This window comes from Sinohyriopsis cumingii, chromosome 10, assembly GCF_028554795.1.
Source record: "Sinohyriopsis cumingii isolate HCF-2022 chromosome 10, ASM2855479v2, whole genome shotgun sequence".
In the NCBI taxonomy this organism is placed as follows: domain Eukaryota; kingdom Metazoa; phylum Mollusca; class Bivalvia; order Unionida; family Unionidae; genus Sinohyriopsis; species Sinohyriopsis cumingii.
This window is the reverse complement of record NC_142970.1, coordinates 56520639-56540188: the sequence shown is the minus strand read 5'-3', so window position 1 is coordinate 56540188 and position 19550 is coordinate 56520639. Positions and strand designations below refer to the sequence as shown.

The window sequence follows — 19550 nt, the reverse complement described above, 5'->3', positions numbered from 1 at the left end:
TAGGCGTTGTCTAATGTTGTAAAGCGCTTAGAGATTTTAAAGATCAGGCGCTATACAAAGTCCTCATTATTATTATTTACATAGTAAGAAAGCTACATACTTCAAAGCATTTAATATCTTCATTTAACATCTTCGTTTGAAAGTAACATTAATTATTAAAAGGTTCTTGTTGTTATAATAATAGACTTATTTCAACTTAATATGCATAAATTGTTTTTATTCTTGGCATGGGTATGATATGCGAGTGGCTATTGTTGTGATGCACATTGTAAAACCATTCAAAAAATGTCATTTAAATCTTGGTACATACATAATTCTCTTTCCATTTGTTCCCTTTACCACTGCTGCTGAATAACCTCCTTATCGGTTATGGTGTTGTTTATTTTAGTCTTTTCAACATAAAATTGTTTTATTTGAGTCTTTTCTACATAAAATTGTTTGGCAAGGCCCCCCTCCCTATCTCACCCAGTGTCATCGTGTAGAATAACCAACTTTTACATGATGACAAGTTAATGTTTGGCAATGATTTATTCGGATGTTGCTAACTGTATATGACTTCATTATGCAGATGAAACATTTGTTGATTGGATGAAATGCCTTTGTAAAGGAAGCAATAAATGTGTTGTCACGTGATTCATTGGTCATTTTCTGGTACCTTGATTTGTTCAAGGTTAATTTCTCTGTATGTGTGTTAATGCACAAAATTTATTTTTAGCCTATGCTGACCCTGTTACGATTTTGACAATTACATCCAGTTGTGGTCATCAAAGAGAAAAACTCAACAGATGAGTGAGGCCCAAAACTCTATTGCAACATTGTTGAGCCCATTTCATGTAAACATCGGCTTTTATAGACAACGATATAATATTAATCTTAGTGTTACATGTACTTTAGTCAACACTTCTTTCATTAATAGAAACTTGACATTAGGAGACATGTATCGACGATAGAGATAATCTGATTACTTACCTTACATCACGATATGAATTAATTATTGGTTCTAGTTACATTTGAAGAAAAAAAGTGGCTGCTCGTGAGGGGAACATTTTCTATTTTTGCACTAATATGCTGGCTGCTGGTAACCTTAGAGAGGTGGCCATTCTTGAGGGGTACTTTTGAATACAAACTTGTCGGTGCCAAGGAATTCTGGCCATAAGAAGTGGGTGGCTGCTGGTGTATTATCAAATAAAAAATCCCATTCCTATAATCATATCATTATCTGATAACTTTGATGGTGGATAAGCTGGAAATGCACATCAAATGCACATAACTTACCCAGCCAACCGACAACTTACCAAGCCTACCGACAACTTACCAAGCCTACTGACAACTTACCAAGCCTACCAACAACTTACCCAGCCAACTGACAACTTACCCAGCCAACCGACAACTTACCCAGCCAACCAACAACTTACCAAGCCTACCAACAACTTATCAAGCCAACCGACAACTTACCAAGCCTAACAACAACTTATCAAGCCTACCGACAACTTACCAAGCCTACTGACAACTTTCCCAGCCTACTGACAGCTTACCCAGCCTACCTACAACTTATCCAGCCTACCGAGAAAAAATGAAAACTTGTAATGTGTCAAAAGAATTTTTTTGCAAAAAGTCAATTCTTCATATATAAATCTTCCTGATGACATTGCCTGATATTCTCAGCTAAATGGAAGTTCGGGAAATCTTCAAATAACATTATGTTCCCTACTCCCTTAAAACCACAGCTACACTATTTCTACTGCTTCTATATCCTTTTTTGGCATCACCATAATCATCATACTGCATCTTACTGTAGAAAGTTACTCAAGTCCATGAATTATTCCCATTAGATATGTAATGAAAATGCATTTGATAATTTCCGTAAACATGACACAATTAGAGCTGTGATATAGGCTATCTTTCATTTGACCAATTAATTTAAATTCTCATTGGAGACAGAAAATCCATGTTTAGATCAATATTCAATTTAATTTCATATTGTATTTAATTTATCATGCTAGAAAATATAGGTTTAGATTTCAGTAACATCGAGGATGAGTTAAATTTTTAGTATCATAATTGTAGCTTTGTGTACTTTGCGGACTGGCTGAAGAACAATATGCAGAGTCCATTTATTGGTCGTTGTCATGGAGATGGCACAAACTTAACCAAAGTGAGAAGATATGAACTTGGTTGGCCTAATGGTTTGTGTATAGACTTTGAAGAAGATAGGCTATATTGGGTAGATGCACTGTTTGATAGGTGAGTGTTTTAACCGAATTTGTTTTGAAACTTTTTGTTTTTAATTTTCATCATGAACCTATTTCCTTAAAATCAGAACATCTTTATAAAAATGACTTCTTTGTAGGTTCATAGAAAGGACATTCTCTTAAGTACAAATTCATTTATTTCAACTAATTAGATTCTGATAATTTTTATTTTTGATAAATTAGCACTAGTCATAGGATACATGGAGTAAGAAATCAAATTCAGACACGCCTCGATCTTACAGGATATGCTTCATCATAGGATTAATTTATCATGAAGTGTTTCAAGCGACAATTTACAATAAAGATCAGAAATGCTGTATTTCATTTGCATGAGCGTCATATCTCGTGTACCCAATCAATACCTTTATGTTTTGGGTATGCACTATTTAGTGATTTGTTCATCAGTAAACATGTAAGGCATTTATTTATTTTCGATTTAAATAAGTTTTGCTCTGTCTTTACAATGACAATCATTTTAGAATACAGCATTCAGATCTTGATGGCGGAGATGTTCAAACCGTTCCTGGTCTTTCCTTAATTCACCCATTTGGAGTGGCTGTGTATGAAAGTACGTATTGATGAATAAGTCATTACTTTGTCTCCCTTCATTTCTCCTCCAAGTACTACTTCTACTACTTCTCCTTTTTCTTCTTCGTATTATTAGAATATCCTTTTCCACAAAAATGATTGTCATATATCGGTGTTTCACAATGAAATTTAATGTCTGGAAAAAACAGACCACATCTTCACATACTTAACTTAAGTATAAAAGGATGAGGATTCATTGTTGACTGACGTAGAAGGGTTTGAATTTTTGTATTGACTCAGTGAACTCAACGCTTTCTTTATATATATTCTCCATACTTGCATCTTGAAATTATAATTATACCTTCGCCTTTTTAGAAAATATATACCTTACTGATTGGAAGAAACAGGCAATCATGAAAGTTGACAAGAAAGGTACCAACATGACCGTACTTGCCTCAGGGATAGAGTTTCTACGAGGGATAGTAATATATGACAAGAATGTCCAAGTGAAACCAGGTGATTGCAGTTTTTTTCAAGATGCCTTAGTTTATCTTATCTTGTTGTTAGTTTCATATATTTTTTATTACAAAGTTTTATTTCAAAATATTGAACTTAGCATCTCTTTCCTTTTCATGAACTTATCTTATGCTTTCATGTTTAATAAATTAAGTCAATCAAGTTGTGTTATTTACATTTATGTGTTTTTATGGAATTATTTAAACGAACTTACAGAAATGTTTTTATGCCAAGTATTATTCCAGCTGTATCACTTAAAATTATTTCTTCCATTTAGAAATCGCAAAGGTCAAGATTTTGTATTTATTTGTTTTAAAAAAAATAAATTAAAATGCTTATGTCAGTTTCTCTCCATGATAATTCTAAAATCCTTCAGACAACCAGTCACACTTTTTAAGCAAACATTGCCAAAACCTCAAAAGGCTAACTTGCTTGCTGTAATTTTATATCTCTCATATTGAAATAGTTCTTATAGTTCAAAACTAACTTCTTTATTAACTAGTCAAGCAGACTAACAGGACAGACATACTAGTCTGCAGCAAAATCCATTAGTCCTCAAAATACATTTAGGTAACACAACAATAAAGATTTACACATGTTATAAATTGTATTTATTTGCCATCATTCTGTCCTAAATCATAATCTTCTCCATCCGATTCTGAATAGTCCTCCAAATACATTGGTCTTCTTTGTCTCGGTCCACAAGAATTCCATAAATATATAGCTGGCACGGGATCATAATCAACAATATCTTCACTTAAAAGTGAATCGTTAACAATCATTCAATACACTGTTGTGCAATCTGCATTTCCAATCAGATTTGGTCATTTTCAATTCACTGAATCCCCACTCTGCATATGCAGACGAGGCTGGAAGGGTGAACACAATATCCTCTAGTGCATGAATGTTAGTGTGACCTTCTTGATAATCTCTTGTTAACATAACACCATTTTAAGTTCTCTCCCTGACAGCCACAAGCATAAATTAAACTTTTCAAGAGTTGCAACTCCTCTTCAACCTTGTCTGGATAGAAGCCTGCCGTTGTCATTACTGGGGAAAAATGTTCCAGCAGAGTACATTAGTAACATCCTCATCACCAAATCCAATATGATTTGAGTCTATTGGCCATGAATGAAAATCTGCAATATGTGTGGCTTTCAATATATCACATTGGTGTTTGCCAAATCAGGCATCCAAGTGCACTGATGTTAAGGAACTTTGTTCTTTTAGTACAAAACCATGAAATTCTTTTATAGGTCCATTACCAATATCCTGCAGAAACCTTTTTAACCAAGGTCCATCTCTTAATTTCAACTGTTCCAAGACACCAATAGTTGCAAGAACTTCAGACACCAAACAAGACTCATTTTGAAGAAACACTGACAACTTGGGCAGTAAATTTATGGCATCTGTCAAGAAGTGGGCATAATTAACAAGATGCAGATCTAGCAACATTTTCCGATAGTCAGCTGCTTTCCCAGTAGCTCCAGGTCTTCTAGGTGAAGGCTGATTAGTTTTAGTCAATGTCTGGAGGTGGCTGAACTATTGCTGGACATGATTTCCACAAATTGTCCAAAGCCCTCTGCCAATGGCCAACCATCTAGTTCCACCAACACATATAGGGACTATCTTGGTGATTCCCAGCACCTCACATGCACCTAATGAATCACTTCTATTTAAAGGGCTATTCCGATAAAAATAGTACAGTCCTGTTAACAGCTCCTCAAACTTTGAATGCATAGGCTTTCTTGCAATGGCAGCATTGTAAGCCAGTTCCAAACAATGAGCATGGCAATGTATTCCTACAAGACATTTCTGTGATTCTGTAAATCTAGCAATACCACCATTGTTATTTCCAGTATTGATAGCACCTCCATCAGAACCAAATCCAACAAGATTACTTTTGTAATACGGCATTGAAATTGGTGTAAATGCATCATCTGTAGCTCCTAAAATCCCATCAGCATTAGCTTGTGAAACTTCTATCATACCCAAAAATGAAGTGCATTTTTACCCACCCATGGTAGTTCTCACATGAACAACTTCTGGTTCACGGTACCTTTTATTGATGGAACCATCAGTGATAATGCTAATAAATGGTGTGGATTTAATCTTTTGTTCAAAGTTTTTCTTGCACACTGTGTATTAAATTCTGAAAACACTCGTGCCTCTTTGTCATTGACATATGTTTGGCCAACATCAATTCACTTTTTGGCATCCAATTTTTCCATCCACATATTATCCCTAAACAGCCTTCTCATTTGTGCTAGGGCATGTACACAAAATTGACATTCTTCCAACAACTTTTTGATTTAGCATCATGATGATGACTGTCCTTGGGTTTTGATAATTCTCGACTCGTGATCATGCATTTCGGATGGATTTTGATTTGGTTTCATGATATTCTATTGTTTCCAACCATAAATTGGAACATCCAATTTCGAATGAGCTTTTTTTCCCCCTCCATTTTTGAATGCTCTCTGCAGATGCTGCAAAACATGGTAGTTACTTTGGGGTTAAAGTTAAGCCATGGCTGACTGCATTTCCACTTCTCTAGAAAAGTTCGGTTCCTACTTTCATTATCATACTGTTTGTCGTGTTCCCTTTTGTTCTCGTTATTGTCAGTCTTCAGCCTTTTGGCCGGATTTTCCACACCTTGTACAAATTGCCACATTGTTTTCTTTGCTTTCTTTGTTTAACTATGATCCTGGTCAGTGCGACAATAACACTTTGCACACCATTTGTAATGCTTAATATAAAGCGCCTTGGTGATCTGGATTTACATTCAGGAGTTACAACAAGTTCAGTAACAAAAAAAATGCAAGTTATTTCTCCTCATTTCTGTTATGGAATTCATAAAAAAAATACCAGAAAGGCAAACTTTAAAATAATTACATGCATTCATTTTTTATTAGTCAGGCGGACTTGTATTGGAACATATTTATTAGTCCGTGAGGAAAACTATTAGTCACGGACTAGCGGACGTCTGTTAGTTTCTAACCTGGACTGTGATAATGGTTATGTCCTCATTAATACATTGCTGTTTATTTCTGAAATGGCTACGATGTTGGGGTACATTGAATAAGGGCACTGACATACATTTATATTATGATAATGCATTCAAGATGGCCCATTGTAAAGTTACAAATTTGGATTTTCAAAAAATCAACGTATTTATTTAATGATATGATGTGATACAATAGATTTTGAAAACTTAAATTTTAAAATGCAAACATTTAGCCCATATACTTACATATAACAAATGTCTCTTTAGCCAGTGTCCCATGTGGATCCAGAAACGGCAATTGCTCACATTTATGCTTCACTGTTCCTGTCCATGGTGGGATAGGACAGGTCTGTGGATGTCCATTTGGAATGAAACTAGGATCTGACCAACGGATATGCCTGGAGAATCCAGATGAGAATGTCAGTGGATTATGCCGTGATGGTCTTTTCCAGTGTCAGAATGGACGCTGTATACCACAGTCTTTCCGTTGTGATCAGGATGACGATTGCTTAGATAATTCAGATGAATTGAAATGCGATGAAGGTAAAAATTGGAATTTACAAAATATGGAACAATAAAGCAGTTTGTAATTTAGTGTACTAAAATTATTATTTCTTTTATCAATATATATGAAAGTTAATAAAAACAATTGTACTTCATTATATTTATAGATCAGAGTTATTTCTGATGTGTAAAGTTCACGTAATAACATGTCAAAATCATAGATAATTGGTTTTCTGTACTTTGTGGATATGAAAGAGGGTCATCTTACTTGACCTTGTAAAATGTCTTCTCTGTTTTGTTTACAGATAGGACCTGTGCATCTCATAAATTTATGTGTGGAAATGGGAAGTGTATCAGCACACACTGGGTTTGTGATGGGGATGATGACTGCGGAGACATGACAGATGAAACGACATGTAGTACGTAAACATTTCTCTTTCTCACTGTATACTATATTACCAGTTGGAGAATATTTTTAATTCATGCTCTACAGACATTTGAACCCAGGTCCATTTGTAAGTGGCACCCATTGCCTTGCCTACACACATCAGTCCATATACCATCATGACTAAGCACAGATCACAAAAAAGTGAGGGGCCCCGAGTGGCCGAGTGGTCTAAAGCACTCTCCGTTACAGATCACTGCCATCTCACCTCTGTCTGCGTGGGTTCGAGTCTAGGATTCAGCTAACATGGGTATGTGAGAAAGCTCGGCAGTAGCTTCTCGTGGGTTGGTGGTTCTTCCCGGGGTTTTCCCGGGTTCTTCCTCCACCATTAATACTGGCCGCCATGCATAGCCTATTGTGTGCTGAAAAATGGCATTAAACCCCACAACAACAGCAACAACAACAACAAAAACTTGATGCTACAAAGTCAGTAGTACATGTCCTCATTCATAGCAGACACACTTGTATGTTGACCCGTAATTATTTCCCTTTGACAATGCAGTCATTCAGATTCCTGTGACAGAAATCAAGGTGTATAGAATTAGTCATAGAGAATTACAAATATATACCAAACAGAATGGAAAGCGCTACAGCTGGATTCTACAGGTGAATGCTAGATAGTTCTGTACAGCAGTAATATTTGATATAAATAATACTATCATGCAGGTTAGAGAATATTTAATTAATATTCTTTAGAGCTTTGAACCCAGATCTGCTGGCAAACAGCAACAACACTTTACATCAAGGCACCAGTCTATATACCATCACAACTAAGCATATACCTCCGACTTTGTAACATCACATTGCGTGCAGGCAAGGTGATGGGTGCCGTTTACCCATGGACCTGGGTTAGAATCTTTGTATGTATTAAAATTATTGTTATTATTATTTCGTGGTGATAAAATACACTAAATATAATTAGTGAAAAGCCTGTAGATTAATAGCTGGTCCACCAATACTGAATATCTGTATTTACTCCACTCCTAATATGGCCTATATAATCTATGTAAGTCAATGGGCTAGTGGAGATACCATCTCACTATGCCCACTTCAATACTATTGGTATAATCTATGTAAGTCAATGGGCTAGTGGAGATACCATCTCACTATACCCACTTCAATACTATTGGTATAATCTATGTAAGTCAATGGGTTAGTGGATATAATATCTCACTATACCCACTTCAATAATATTGGTATAACCTATGTAAGTTAATGGGCTAGTGGAGATACCATCTCACTATACCCACTTCAATACTATTGGTATAATCTATGTAAGTCAATGGGTTAGTGGATATAACATCTCACTATACCCACTTCAATAATATTGGTATAACCTATGTAAGTTAATGGGCTAGTGGAGATACCATCTCACTATACCCACTTCAATAATATTGGTATAACCTATGTAAGTTAATGGGCTAGTGGAGATACCATCTCACTATACCCACTTCAATAATATTGGTATAACCTATGTAAGTTAATGGGCTAGTGGAGATACCATCTCACTATACCCACTTCAATACTATTGGTATAATCTATGTAAGTCAATGGGCTAGAGGATATAACATCTCACTATACCCACTTCAATACTATTGATTTAATCTATGTAAGTTAATGGGCTAGTGGAGATATCACCTCACTATACCCACTTCAATAATATTGGTATAATCTGTATAAGTCAATGGGCTAGTGGAGATATCACCTCACTATACCCACTTCAATAATATTGGTATAACCTATGTAAGTTAATGGGCTAGTGGAGATACCATCTCACTATACCCACTTCAATAATATTGGTATAATCTATGTAAGTCAATGGGCTAGTGGAGATACCACCTCACTATACCCACTTCAATAATATTGGTATAATCTATGTAAGTTAATGGGCTAGTGGAGATACCATCTCACTATACCCACTTCAATAATATTGGTATAACCTATGTAAGTTAATGGGCTAGTGGAGATACCATCTCACTATACCCACTTCAGTAATATTGGTATAATCTATGTAAGTTAATGGGCTAGTGGAGATACCACCTCACTATACCCACTTCAATAATATTGGTATAATCTATGTAAGTCAATGGGCTAGTGGAGATACCACCTCACTATACCCACTTCAATAATATTGGTATAACCTATGTAAGCCAATGGCTAGTGGAGATACCATCTCAATATATCCACTTCAGTAATATTGGTCAGTATTTGAGATGTAGTGAGAACGGAATAAAGAAGAACTATTGTTTAATGTTGTCATTCCCATCTCCTACTGATGCAAAAATTGTTGTATGAAAGTCAAACCAGTTAACTAATGATTATACAAGTTATTGTACAAAAGTTAAATATATGAATATATGCAAAGAATTTACTTGCTTTATTACACAATTTAGTCTCCTCAAAAGGTTAAATTTGTGTAAAAAATTATCATAAATAAGTTTTTATGATCAAAATCAATCACTACCTAATCAATAATATTTGATTGAACATGTAGGAAGTGAACCTTGTAACATTTTACCTCAAATGAAAATAAATTTGTCATGCCGTGCCATATATTTTTCTGACAATTTTAGTTATGCTCGGTAGGTTGGTGAAAACTTTAATTGCTTCCACTGTCACTATACAAATTTTATCATGTTACATGTGACACAATTTAAACTTTTAGCTGCCAAAACCTGTGCTCCGCAAGAGTTCCAGTGCAACAACTCTCTGTGTATACACATCCGAATGAAGTGTGATACGGATAATGACTGTGGTGATGGTTCCGATGAGGGGCCATTCTGTGGTTTGTACCTGTAAACAGCAAATGAATTAATGATATAAAAATAATAGCATCATTTATTATATTTCTTTCTTTAATTTAAAATGTATCAGTACTCACCTAATTTGATAATATTACACACTTCAGATTTGCTTTACAATACTCCGCATCTTGTACATAGATTTGCTTTACGATACTCAGCATCTTGTACATAGATTTGCTTTACGATACTCCGCATCTTGTACATGCATACACTCATTGATAGTTTCAAAAGAGTCAGTTTTATCTTGTAGATATGTAGTGAACTGTTTTCATATTAAAAGATCCTAATTATAGAGCTATTCAGGGCATACTCTTTGTAATAATTGCTATAAGAAGCGACCTGCAGGAATATGCATAATAGTTAAAGTTTTACAGCAAAAATAATATCAATTTATGAATTTCAGAAAAGTCTTGAGCAGAAATAAATATATTTACTATATGATACACATACATGTACTAAAACGCCCAGAAAGTTTTTGATCTAAATATAAAACATTTTCATTTGCAATGTTCGTATTCAGACTTTTCCTCTATATAAGTTATACGATTGACATGAAATATATTATCTATGGGTTTTTACATTTTAGCCAACCACACGTGTCATATTGGATACTTTCAATGTAAGGACAAGCGCTGTATTGCGGAGCGATTGTTGTGCGATGGTGACGAAGACTGCTATGATGGAAGTGATGAAATAGATTGTCCCCCTCTAAACTGTACAATGGACAAGGTCCAGTGCTCTAGTGCCAGACAATGCATTCCAAAAATTAATTTATGTGATGGTGCAATTGATTGCAGGGATGGAAGTGATGAATATAATTGCTGTATGTGAATTAATTCACTTTCTTTTGTATATCTGTAATAGCAAAGATGATAAGAGTATTTAATAAATGTGACTGTCACATGCCCCCCTCTCTTGGTATTATTACTAACCCCAAAGGACAAACGGTTAAAAAGCTCCGAGACCCCAGTCAATGGTCTAGGTCTATAAAATATAAAATAATAAGGTGAAAGACATAACAATTTAATAAACTATATCATGGTATTCAACAATTACAGGACAATTTTTCAGTGCAATTGCTTTCAATCCATAAAAGACCCATTCAAATTGCAAGTTATTTAATCAAACAAAGTTAATGGTGAGGGTGTTTTCTTCCTGTGTCACTTCTATGTTACTCATCTGTAACTTCTGCCTTGCATTTCTTTGTCAGTACTTCTGGTACCCTTGTTTCTGTTCTCCCAGCCCTCCTTATCAGTACCTCCGGTACCCTTGTTTCCATTCTCCCAGCCCTCCTTATTGGTACCTGCGGTACCCTTGTTTCCATTCTCCCAGCCCTCCTTATCAGTACCTCCGGTACCCTTGTTTCCATTCTCCCAGCCCTCCTTCACACTACTGCCTATTCTCCCAGCCCTCCTTATCAGTACCTCCGGTACCCTTGTTTCCATTCTCCCAGCCCTCCTTATCAGTACCTCTGGTACCCTTGTTTCCGTTCTCCCAGCCCTCCTTATCAGTACCTCCGGTACCCTTGTTTCCATTCTCCCAGCCCTCCTAATCAGTACCTCCGGTACCCTTGTTTCCATTCTCCCAGCCCTCCTAATCAGTACCTCCAGTACCCTTGTTTCCATTCTCCCAGCCCTCCTTCACACTGCTGCCTATTCTCCTGGCCCTCCATGTCTTTTACTCTCTCTATCCTTTGGGAGGCATCCTATTCCACCTGGAAAGCTTCCTGTGGATTAGAAGAGATGTAAAATTTTGCCTCTTTGATCAAACGCAGGAGAATTAACACACTCTTACAGATCTTTCATCAGAATAATGGCAATTATATCATTAGGTCAACTTGTACACTCAAATCTAAATATTCCACACATGCATGTTCTATAATAAAAGCTATATACATAAACACATATCCCTAATTCTCTATTTAGTAAACTATGAACATCAATAATATTCCTATGCATTTCCTATCTTACACATTATAAAAGACACATACAAATATAAAATGCCTAATTATATGTACACAAGGTCAACAAATACCTAAATCTGCACAATCCACAACTATTTATTCAAATACAAACAAGTACACAGTCTAACACTACTCGCTATTAAATCAACCATGATGCAATGTAATAGATTATTCCATCCACTTCGATTTTATCCTAACAGTTACATACATTGATCTTGAATATATTGCTAATTTCCTATATGCTACATTACGGCATGTTGATATTTCAGCTAAACATAGAAGATAAAAGTTCTACTAAATTAAATGCACATAATAACATATAAATCTTACAACACTTAGTTAGGAAAGTGAGACAGATTCGGGTGAAGATATTTTACCTCGGAAGCTTCTAGATCTTTTTTCTTGCTCTTTTACGAGTGCCTAATTTGCTCTAATTTGCAGTCTAGTGTCTCCCAACTCTTTCCACATCAAAATGAATGTAACAGAATAATGACTGGTTGCATGAGAAACGTGCCTAAATTTGATCTAAGTTCTGATTGGATACTGAGAGTCTTTTTGAAAACTGTCTGGGGTAGTAGCACTGATATGTTATAATATCAGGTTCCCGGTGTCTAAGCCTAAGCCAACTGGTGACATCACTGCTGATTGCAAAACAAAGAGTTTCTCACCACTGTGGCAAGGTTCTCTTTGAAATAACTGCGAATTTGACTGTAATGCAATGGCTAAGGTATTGACAGGTAATTTCTTTGTTTCAGAATCGGTCTAAAGTTGTAATATTATATAACTTGTATTGACAGTACTCAAAGTACTTTAAACCACGAATTCTATCAGAAGACATGTATAACATGAAACAGGAATTGTTAGCAAATTTTCTCACACAAAGTGACAGTGACTTATTTAGATTTCTGATATATTTATTACTGTATTATGTTGATTCTACTGATATTATTATTATCATTATTATTATATGTACATTTCTTGACACTTGTAAGCATTTGTTTCACACCTAAGGCATTTATTCTATCTCTTTTGTGTCTACATGATCAGATTCAAATTAATATACCCCCATTGGTATTGAGATTTAAGAGGAAAATTTTGAAGATAAATTGGAACAATAGTTTCCAGTAAGATAATCCTCGACTCTGTGATGTTTCAGCTACTAGAACACCTAACAGTTGTCATAAGGATGAGTTCCGTTGTTCCTCTGGAGGATGCATTCCTGATCGATGGATGTGTGATGGACAACCAGATTGTGAAGACCACTCAGATGAAGGGGAAGAATGTCGTGAGTATATTACTGGTAATATGGTTTCCTTCCATGAAAACTCTAAATATTTGTTGCTGTATATATGAAAGTAATTAGCATTGTGTTATGACTCTATTGTAACAAACATAAGTAACAGAAAGGAAGCAAAACCAGCAATTGTTTTATACAACTAAACAAACAATTTAATTATTAAGGTAATAAATGAAAAATGTGAGAGGAACTTACTGTATTATAAGCAAAATCCAAAATAGTCCAATGTAAAATCCAATGAAAGTCCAAATGAATGAAAAGTCCCTTATAATTTCAACACCAAAAATGTACTGGTCCTCCAAGAACCATGATGTTGTCAAGATGGCATTGTCCAGAATTCTTTTAAATAATTTGTAACAGTTCCAAAATAATAGTATTGTCCAAATAATGAGCACTTTCTATCACAACTGAACAGTTCAAACAAATGTTTATCCTCATGAAAAATATTGAAGTACAACATTAAATATGTCTGCAGACTTAAGTCAAGAACATGAAAAGAGTGAATGACTCCAGAAATTGGAATAAAAATAAATGCTTAATTTTCTCCTTATGTACACCAGGTATTGCAACTGTAGTTCATAAAAGACCCCATGTGACAACATACACTATTGATTTGCAACAAATTACGTATATTTACATGACCTCACACAACCGTTGGGAATCCAGAGAAATCTTCTTGAAACTTCCATATTCCATCAGTCGCTGAGAAAATACACCATAGGCACCACTCTAAGTCTTATTATTATGATGATTATTGCTATAGTCTGATAATACAAACCTGTTTGTTTGTACCCCCCTACCAATTTAAATAATGGAAACCTTTAATGTGATAAAAAGTACAAGGAACTTAGTCAATTCTTTCATTGATTTATAGTTTCTAACCTGACTCTGAGTAGAGTGGCCCTAACACCGTCATCTTATGCGCATTTCATGCTTAACGGAAGTTTTCAGTGCAATAGACAGACATGCTCGGATCCATTTCCAGTTTCTGGACAAGTCCATTTTCAGCAAAGGGGTGTATCACGACTACAGATGTAGATACATAAGACGTCTGCTTCCGATATTTACATGGCTGAATCAAGCAAAGGAAAATAATGACAACTACAAATTTGCTTTTCATGTGGATTTAACAATTGGTTTAATTTCTATGTTCATGTATGTAGAGGGATATAATTCCAAACTCTCAATGTTATGTAATTTGCGCAATTATTCAGCATTTGCTGAACAGGATAAACTACGTCATTATGTTGTCTGATGGAAATAAACTAGCCTATAGTTTACGCAATATGGCACCGTGTTAGTATGAAAGTCCGTTAAGCATGAAATGGTGCAGGGGATGCCAGGATTAGTCCATTCTGGTAACAGTCGGTTAGAAATTATAAATCAATGATTCAATTGACTTAGTTCTGTGCACTTTTTATCACATTAAACTTTCGTGTTTTTGAAATCGGTAGGGGGTACAAACAAACGGGAATGTAGAGTCAGACTGTAATTGTCAACATGTATGTAAACATCTATTTATAAATCCTACGTAATTTGTGTTTTTAACAGAGCCAAATTACACACACAATTTATAACAAAAAAATAATCTATGCAGTTGACAACCATGAAATTTTTTTATAAAAAAATAAATAAAATCCTAAACCAGGAGTTACCAAAAATATGGATATACATAAGAGTTGATAGCTGTAATTCATTTATTGTAAGCAAACAATTAGTTTATGCAAATCAAAACTTATTTCATGTCTGTAAAATAATGTATAAATCAAAAAAGTAATGCTTTCATGTGTTGATCACAGTCTAGTCAAATCTTACTCCATATAACTTATAACTCACATTAACTATTTAGCAAAAGTGAAATTTTCAGTTTTATGTAGAATATGTTCTCACATATATCTTGCAAAGGAGATGATGAGTAGATAAAACTACCGCTTTCGGCCTATTTGCAGCTCAGATGATCTGTTCAAATGGCCAGTTTAGATGTGCAAATGGACGATGTATCTTCCGTCATTGGACATGTGATGGAGATGATGACTGTGGTGATAATTCAGATGAAGATCGGAGTTTGACATGCCGTATGTTCTCTTCTATAAAATAATAATTTGTAAAATTACTTCAATTTATGAAATCTTGAAATTAGTAAAAGCTATACACATTGATTAATGCTCATGTATTCCAAACATACTGTCATACCTTTCTGTTGGTACATCGGTGCTATATTCGTGCAATATTACATGGAACAGTCATGATTTAAGTTAGTATCTTAACTCAAGGATTCTAAATTAGCTCTGAATATTTTTAATTTTATTTTATTATCTGATTCACTGAATTTTTAATTTAACTTCCAATTCTTATGAAATAATTCTTTGGAATCAAAATTAATTCCAATTCTTATGAAATAACTCTTTGGATTGAAAGTAATACAGCTCGATATATACTTTAAACATAGCTCCTCCTCCATTCCTGTGTGCTCAGAACCAGTGGGAATGTCCCGGAAACATCCGTGTCTGTATCAACCTGACCAGTGTGTGCGATGGAAAAAATGACTGCCCCGATGGACATGATGAAAGTCCCGTCTGCAGTAAGTCAGCTTAATCCCAGATACCAATCAGTCACAGAATGATCTAGCTTAAAACCTCATGATACCAATCAGTCACAGAATGATCTAGCTTAAACCCTGATACCAATCAGTCACAGAATGATCTAGCTTAAACCCCGATACCAATCAGTCACAGAATGATCTAGCTTAATCCCCGATCAATCAGTCACAGAATGATTTAGCTTAAACCCCAATACCAATCAGTCACAGAATGATCTAGCTTAAACACTGATACAGTAAAACCTGTTATGAGAGACCGCCCCTTCTGCCAACCAAAAGCGGTCTCTCAAGACAGGTGGTCTCTCATAAGAGGTGTGTGAAAATGGACTGGTTTTCAGGGTCAATAGTTAGCATTGTTGAAAAATAAATACTACCCATACTCACTGTACATGTATCATATCCTTTATTCATAAATCTTGTTAAATATTGCATGCATTCCTCTCAAAATATCTTTATATAATAAAGATATACATCTATCAAACAACGAGAATAAAATTTATATTTCAACATCACATTAATATGTACAAAAAATGAACAGTTAGATATGATGTATATATCTTATTTTATACACTTATTCACTTGTTTTTTTAAAAGAAATCAATTATATTTCTTTGTTGACATGTTTTACTCAGCTATTTGGTTTGAACATGTATCTCAATTATTGCCTTTTCCTGAATCAACTTCCCACTTACTGGTATGTTTTTACTCCTTGCAACACAAAACCACTCCCATACTCGCTCGTTCAGATCTCCGTAAACTGTCCGTCGTGCCGTGGCATATTTCCTCTGTGCTTGTGTACCTTTCTGCCATTCGTTTCTAATGGACTTCTTGTCTTTGATTACATTTTGAACTTGAGTTTTACCGACGCTTAAGCTGACTGCTATTTTGCGAGTGGTCTCGCCTTTTTCATTTCATTCAATGACATTAATCCTTTCTTCCAGTGTTAAAATTTTTCTTTTTTTCAGCGGAGATTCTGCCGTTGTTATTAGTGTTGACGTTATAAAGACTATCGGTTCTGATCAGGTTTTGGGGAATTGTGGAATAAATATATATTATGTACCAATTAATGAAACCAAAAGACACAATTAACTCATCAGGAAACAATACTGTACATTTATTCTGAGACGAAGTTTAAATCAACAGCGTTATAGCTCGATAAACAAATGTTCCGACTATCTGCACCCACGTAAACAGATTGTGGCTTGGTGAAACACTAACAAAAGAAATAAAAAATAATTTTAAAAAAAATCCGGAAATGATTCTCACTTACTAGTATTAAAGACAATGAGCTCATTCACCCTCCAGGCATTATGGATTAACTGGAAAGCAAACGACGTACTCAAACCAACACTGAAGCCCTTTCAAACGATTTCTCACTTGGACATAAGGGCTACCGGCGTTTTGTGAGTTTTCATACAGATAAAGTAAAATTACAAACCTCTAAATTGACTGCGTATATCCATCATTACTCCCTTTGATGTTACTCTTTTCACATGACTTCGGCACTACAATGGCGGTTAGTGACATGTACTTTAGTCTGGTTTACTGCAGTTTACAAATGACAACGTACGCTGGAGTTGTAAATTTCACAAAACTGGTACTGTAGCAAGACAAATTATTTTTAAATACTATATTAGAGCAATCTTTGCTATTTATGCAGTCTTTGTTACAAAGGATTAAAATGATGGTTGGAGGTGTTTATCCCGATATATGGTTGTTCAACTATAGTGTTATTTAATGTGCACTTTGTTTGCATACTACTATTATCCCGAGCTCTAGTGTTTGCAAAGGATTAAGTTAAGGTTAGTGGTGTCAATCTGTTTTGATTTTTTGGCGATGCGGTCGTTCATAGCAGTGTCAAAATGCATATTTTGCCAAGAAATCGCGGTCGCTGGTCGCGTTCAGCAGGTGGTCGTTCATAACAGAGCGTTTATATAGTAAAATCGATCCGTGCATTACGATTGTGGTCGGAAATGACAGGTGGTCGCTCATAGCAGAGGTCGCTCATGACAGGTTTTACTGTACCAATCAGTCACAGAATGATCTAGCTTAAACCCCAGTACCAATCAGTCACAGAATGATCTAGCTTAAACCCCAATACCAATCAGTCACAGAATGATCTAGCTTAAACCCTGATACCAATCAGTCACAGAATGATCAAAATTATTTCTTGATTGCATGGCACAACTTTAGCTAGAGGGAATTATATTAGAAATGTTCATACATAGTTTGTGCATCATTTTAGAATAATTAGTTCTAATATTTCTTCTTAACATGAACTTATATTTTCAGATGATGACGAATGTGCTGTGAATAATGGTGGCTGCAGTTTCCGATGTATTCAGACCCCACGAGGTGCAGAATGCGTTTGTCCAGAGGGTCAAAAACTCAATGGAACTAAAATTTGTACAGGTGAAAACTTATCAAAACATGTGTATAATGTATGCCAGGTCATGAAAATATATACACTGTTACCATGACAACATGAGTAATAAAAGACAATAACTATACGTTATTAAAACTGAAATGTGATGTTTATTCATAATGGAGATCTTTTATGTGTTTTTATTGTAACTTATGAAGCAGGCAGATGATTTGAACACAGTATATTATTTGCAGAAAATTATCTTGAAATTTAACTTTCTTTTTATTTTAATAAGCTAGAATCAATGTGAACGAATAAGCTAGAATCTATGTGAATCAATAAGCTAGAATCTATGTGAATCAATAATCTAGAATATATGTGAATCAATAATCTAGAATCAGTGTGAATCAATAATCTAGAATCATTGTGAATCAATAAGCTAGAATCAATGAATGAATAAGCTAGAATCTGCGTGAATCACTAAGCTAGAATCTATGTGAATCAAAAATATAATCTAGAATCTATGTGAATCAATAATCTAGAATCAATGTGAATCAATAATCTAGAATCTATGTGAATCAATAAGCTGGAATCAATGTGAATGAATAAGCTAGAATCTATGTGAATCAATAAGCTAGAATCTATGTGAATCAATAATCTAGAATCTATGTGAATCAATAATCTAGAATCTATGTGAATGAATAAGCTAGAATCAATGTGAATGAATAAGCTAGAATCTATGTGAATCAATAATCTAGAATCTATGTGAATCAATAATCTAGAATCTATGTGAATCAATAAGTTAGAATCTATGTGAATCAATAAGTTAGAATCTACGTGAATCAATTAGCGAGAATCTATGTGAATCAATAATCTAGAATCAATATGAATCAATGTGAATGAATAATCTAGAATCTATATGAATCAATAAGCTTGAATTTATGTGAATGAATAATCTAGAATCAATGTGAATGAATAATCTAGAATCAATGTGAATGAATAATCTAGAATCTATGTGAATCAATAATCTAGAATCATTGTGAATCAATAATCTAGAATCATTGTGAATCAATAATCTAGAATTATTGTGAATCAATAATTTAGAATCTATGTGAATGAATAATCTAGAATCTATGTGAGTCAATAATCTAGAATCAATGTGAATCAATAGTCTAGAATCTATGTGAATCAATAAGCTAGAATCAGTGTGAATCAATAATCTAGAATCTATGTGAATGAATAATCTAGAATCATTGTGAATCAATAATCT

At 34.7% G+C, this 19550-nt stretch overlaps 1 protein-coding gene across 5 annotated transcripts in view; it reads left to right on the top strand.

Moving 5' to 3' along the window:
* The window catches only part of LOC149790192 (low-density lipoprotein receptor-related protein 2-like), a 168150-nt gene that overhangs the window by 40281 nt on the left and 108319 nt on the right, over positions 1-19550 (top strand). For all 5 annotated transcript variants that reach the window (XR_016423814.1, XM_089972181.1, XM_089972182.1 and 2 more), the window contains exons 14-24: positions 2068-2244; positions 2732-2820; positions 3156-3296; positions 6571-6846; positions 7113-7226; positions 9918-10037; positions 10643-10879; positions 13176-13304; positions 15266-15391; positions 15766-15897; positions 18208-18327. Coding sequence is in view for 4 of the 5 variants with exons in the window: in XM_089972181.1 (XP_089828307.1) it covers positions 2068-2244; positions 2732-2820; positions 3156-3296; positions 6571-6846; positions 7113-7226; positions 9918-10037; positions 10643-10879; positions 13176-13304; positions 15266-15391; positions 15766-15897; positions 18208-18327 (1661 nt within the window). In the remaining variant the exon portion in view is untranslated. The remainder of the gene's footprint in view (positions 1-2067; positions 2245-2731; positions 2821-3155; positions 3297-6570; positions 6847-7112; positions 7227-9917; positions 10038-10642; positions 10880-13175; positions 13305-15265; positions 15392-15765; positions 15898-18207; positions 18328-19550) is intronic.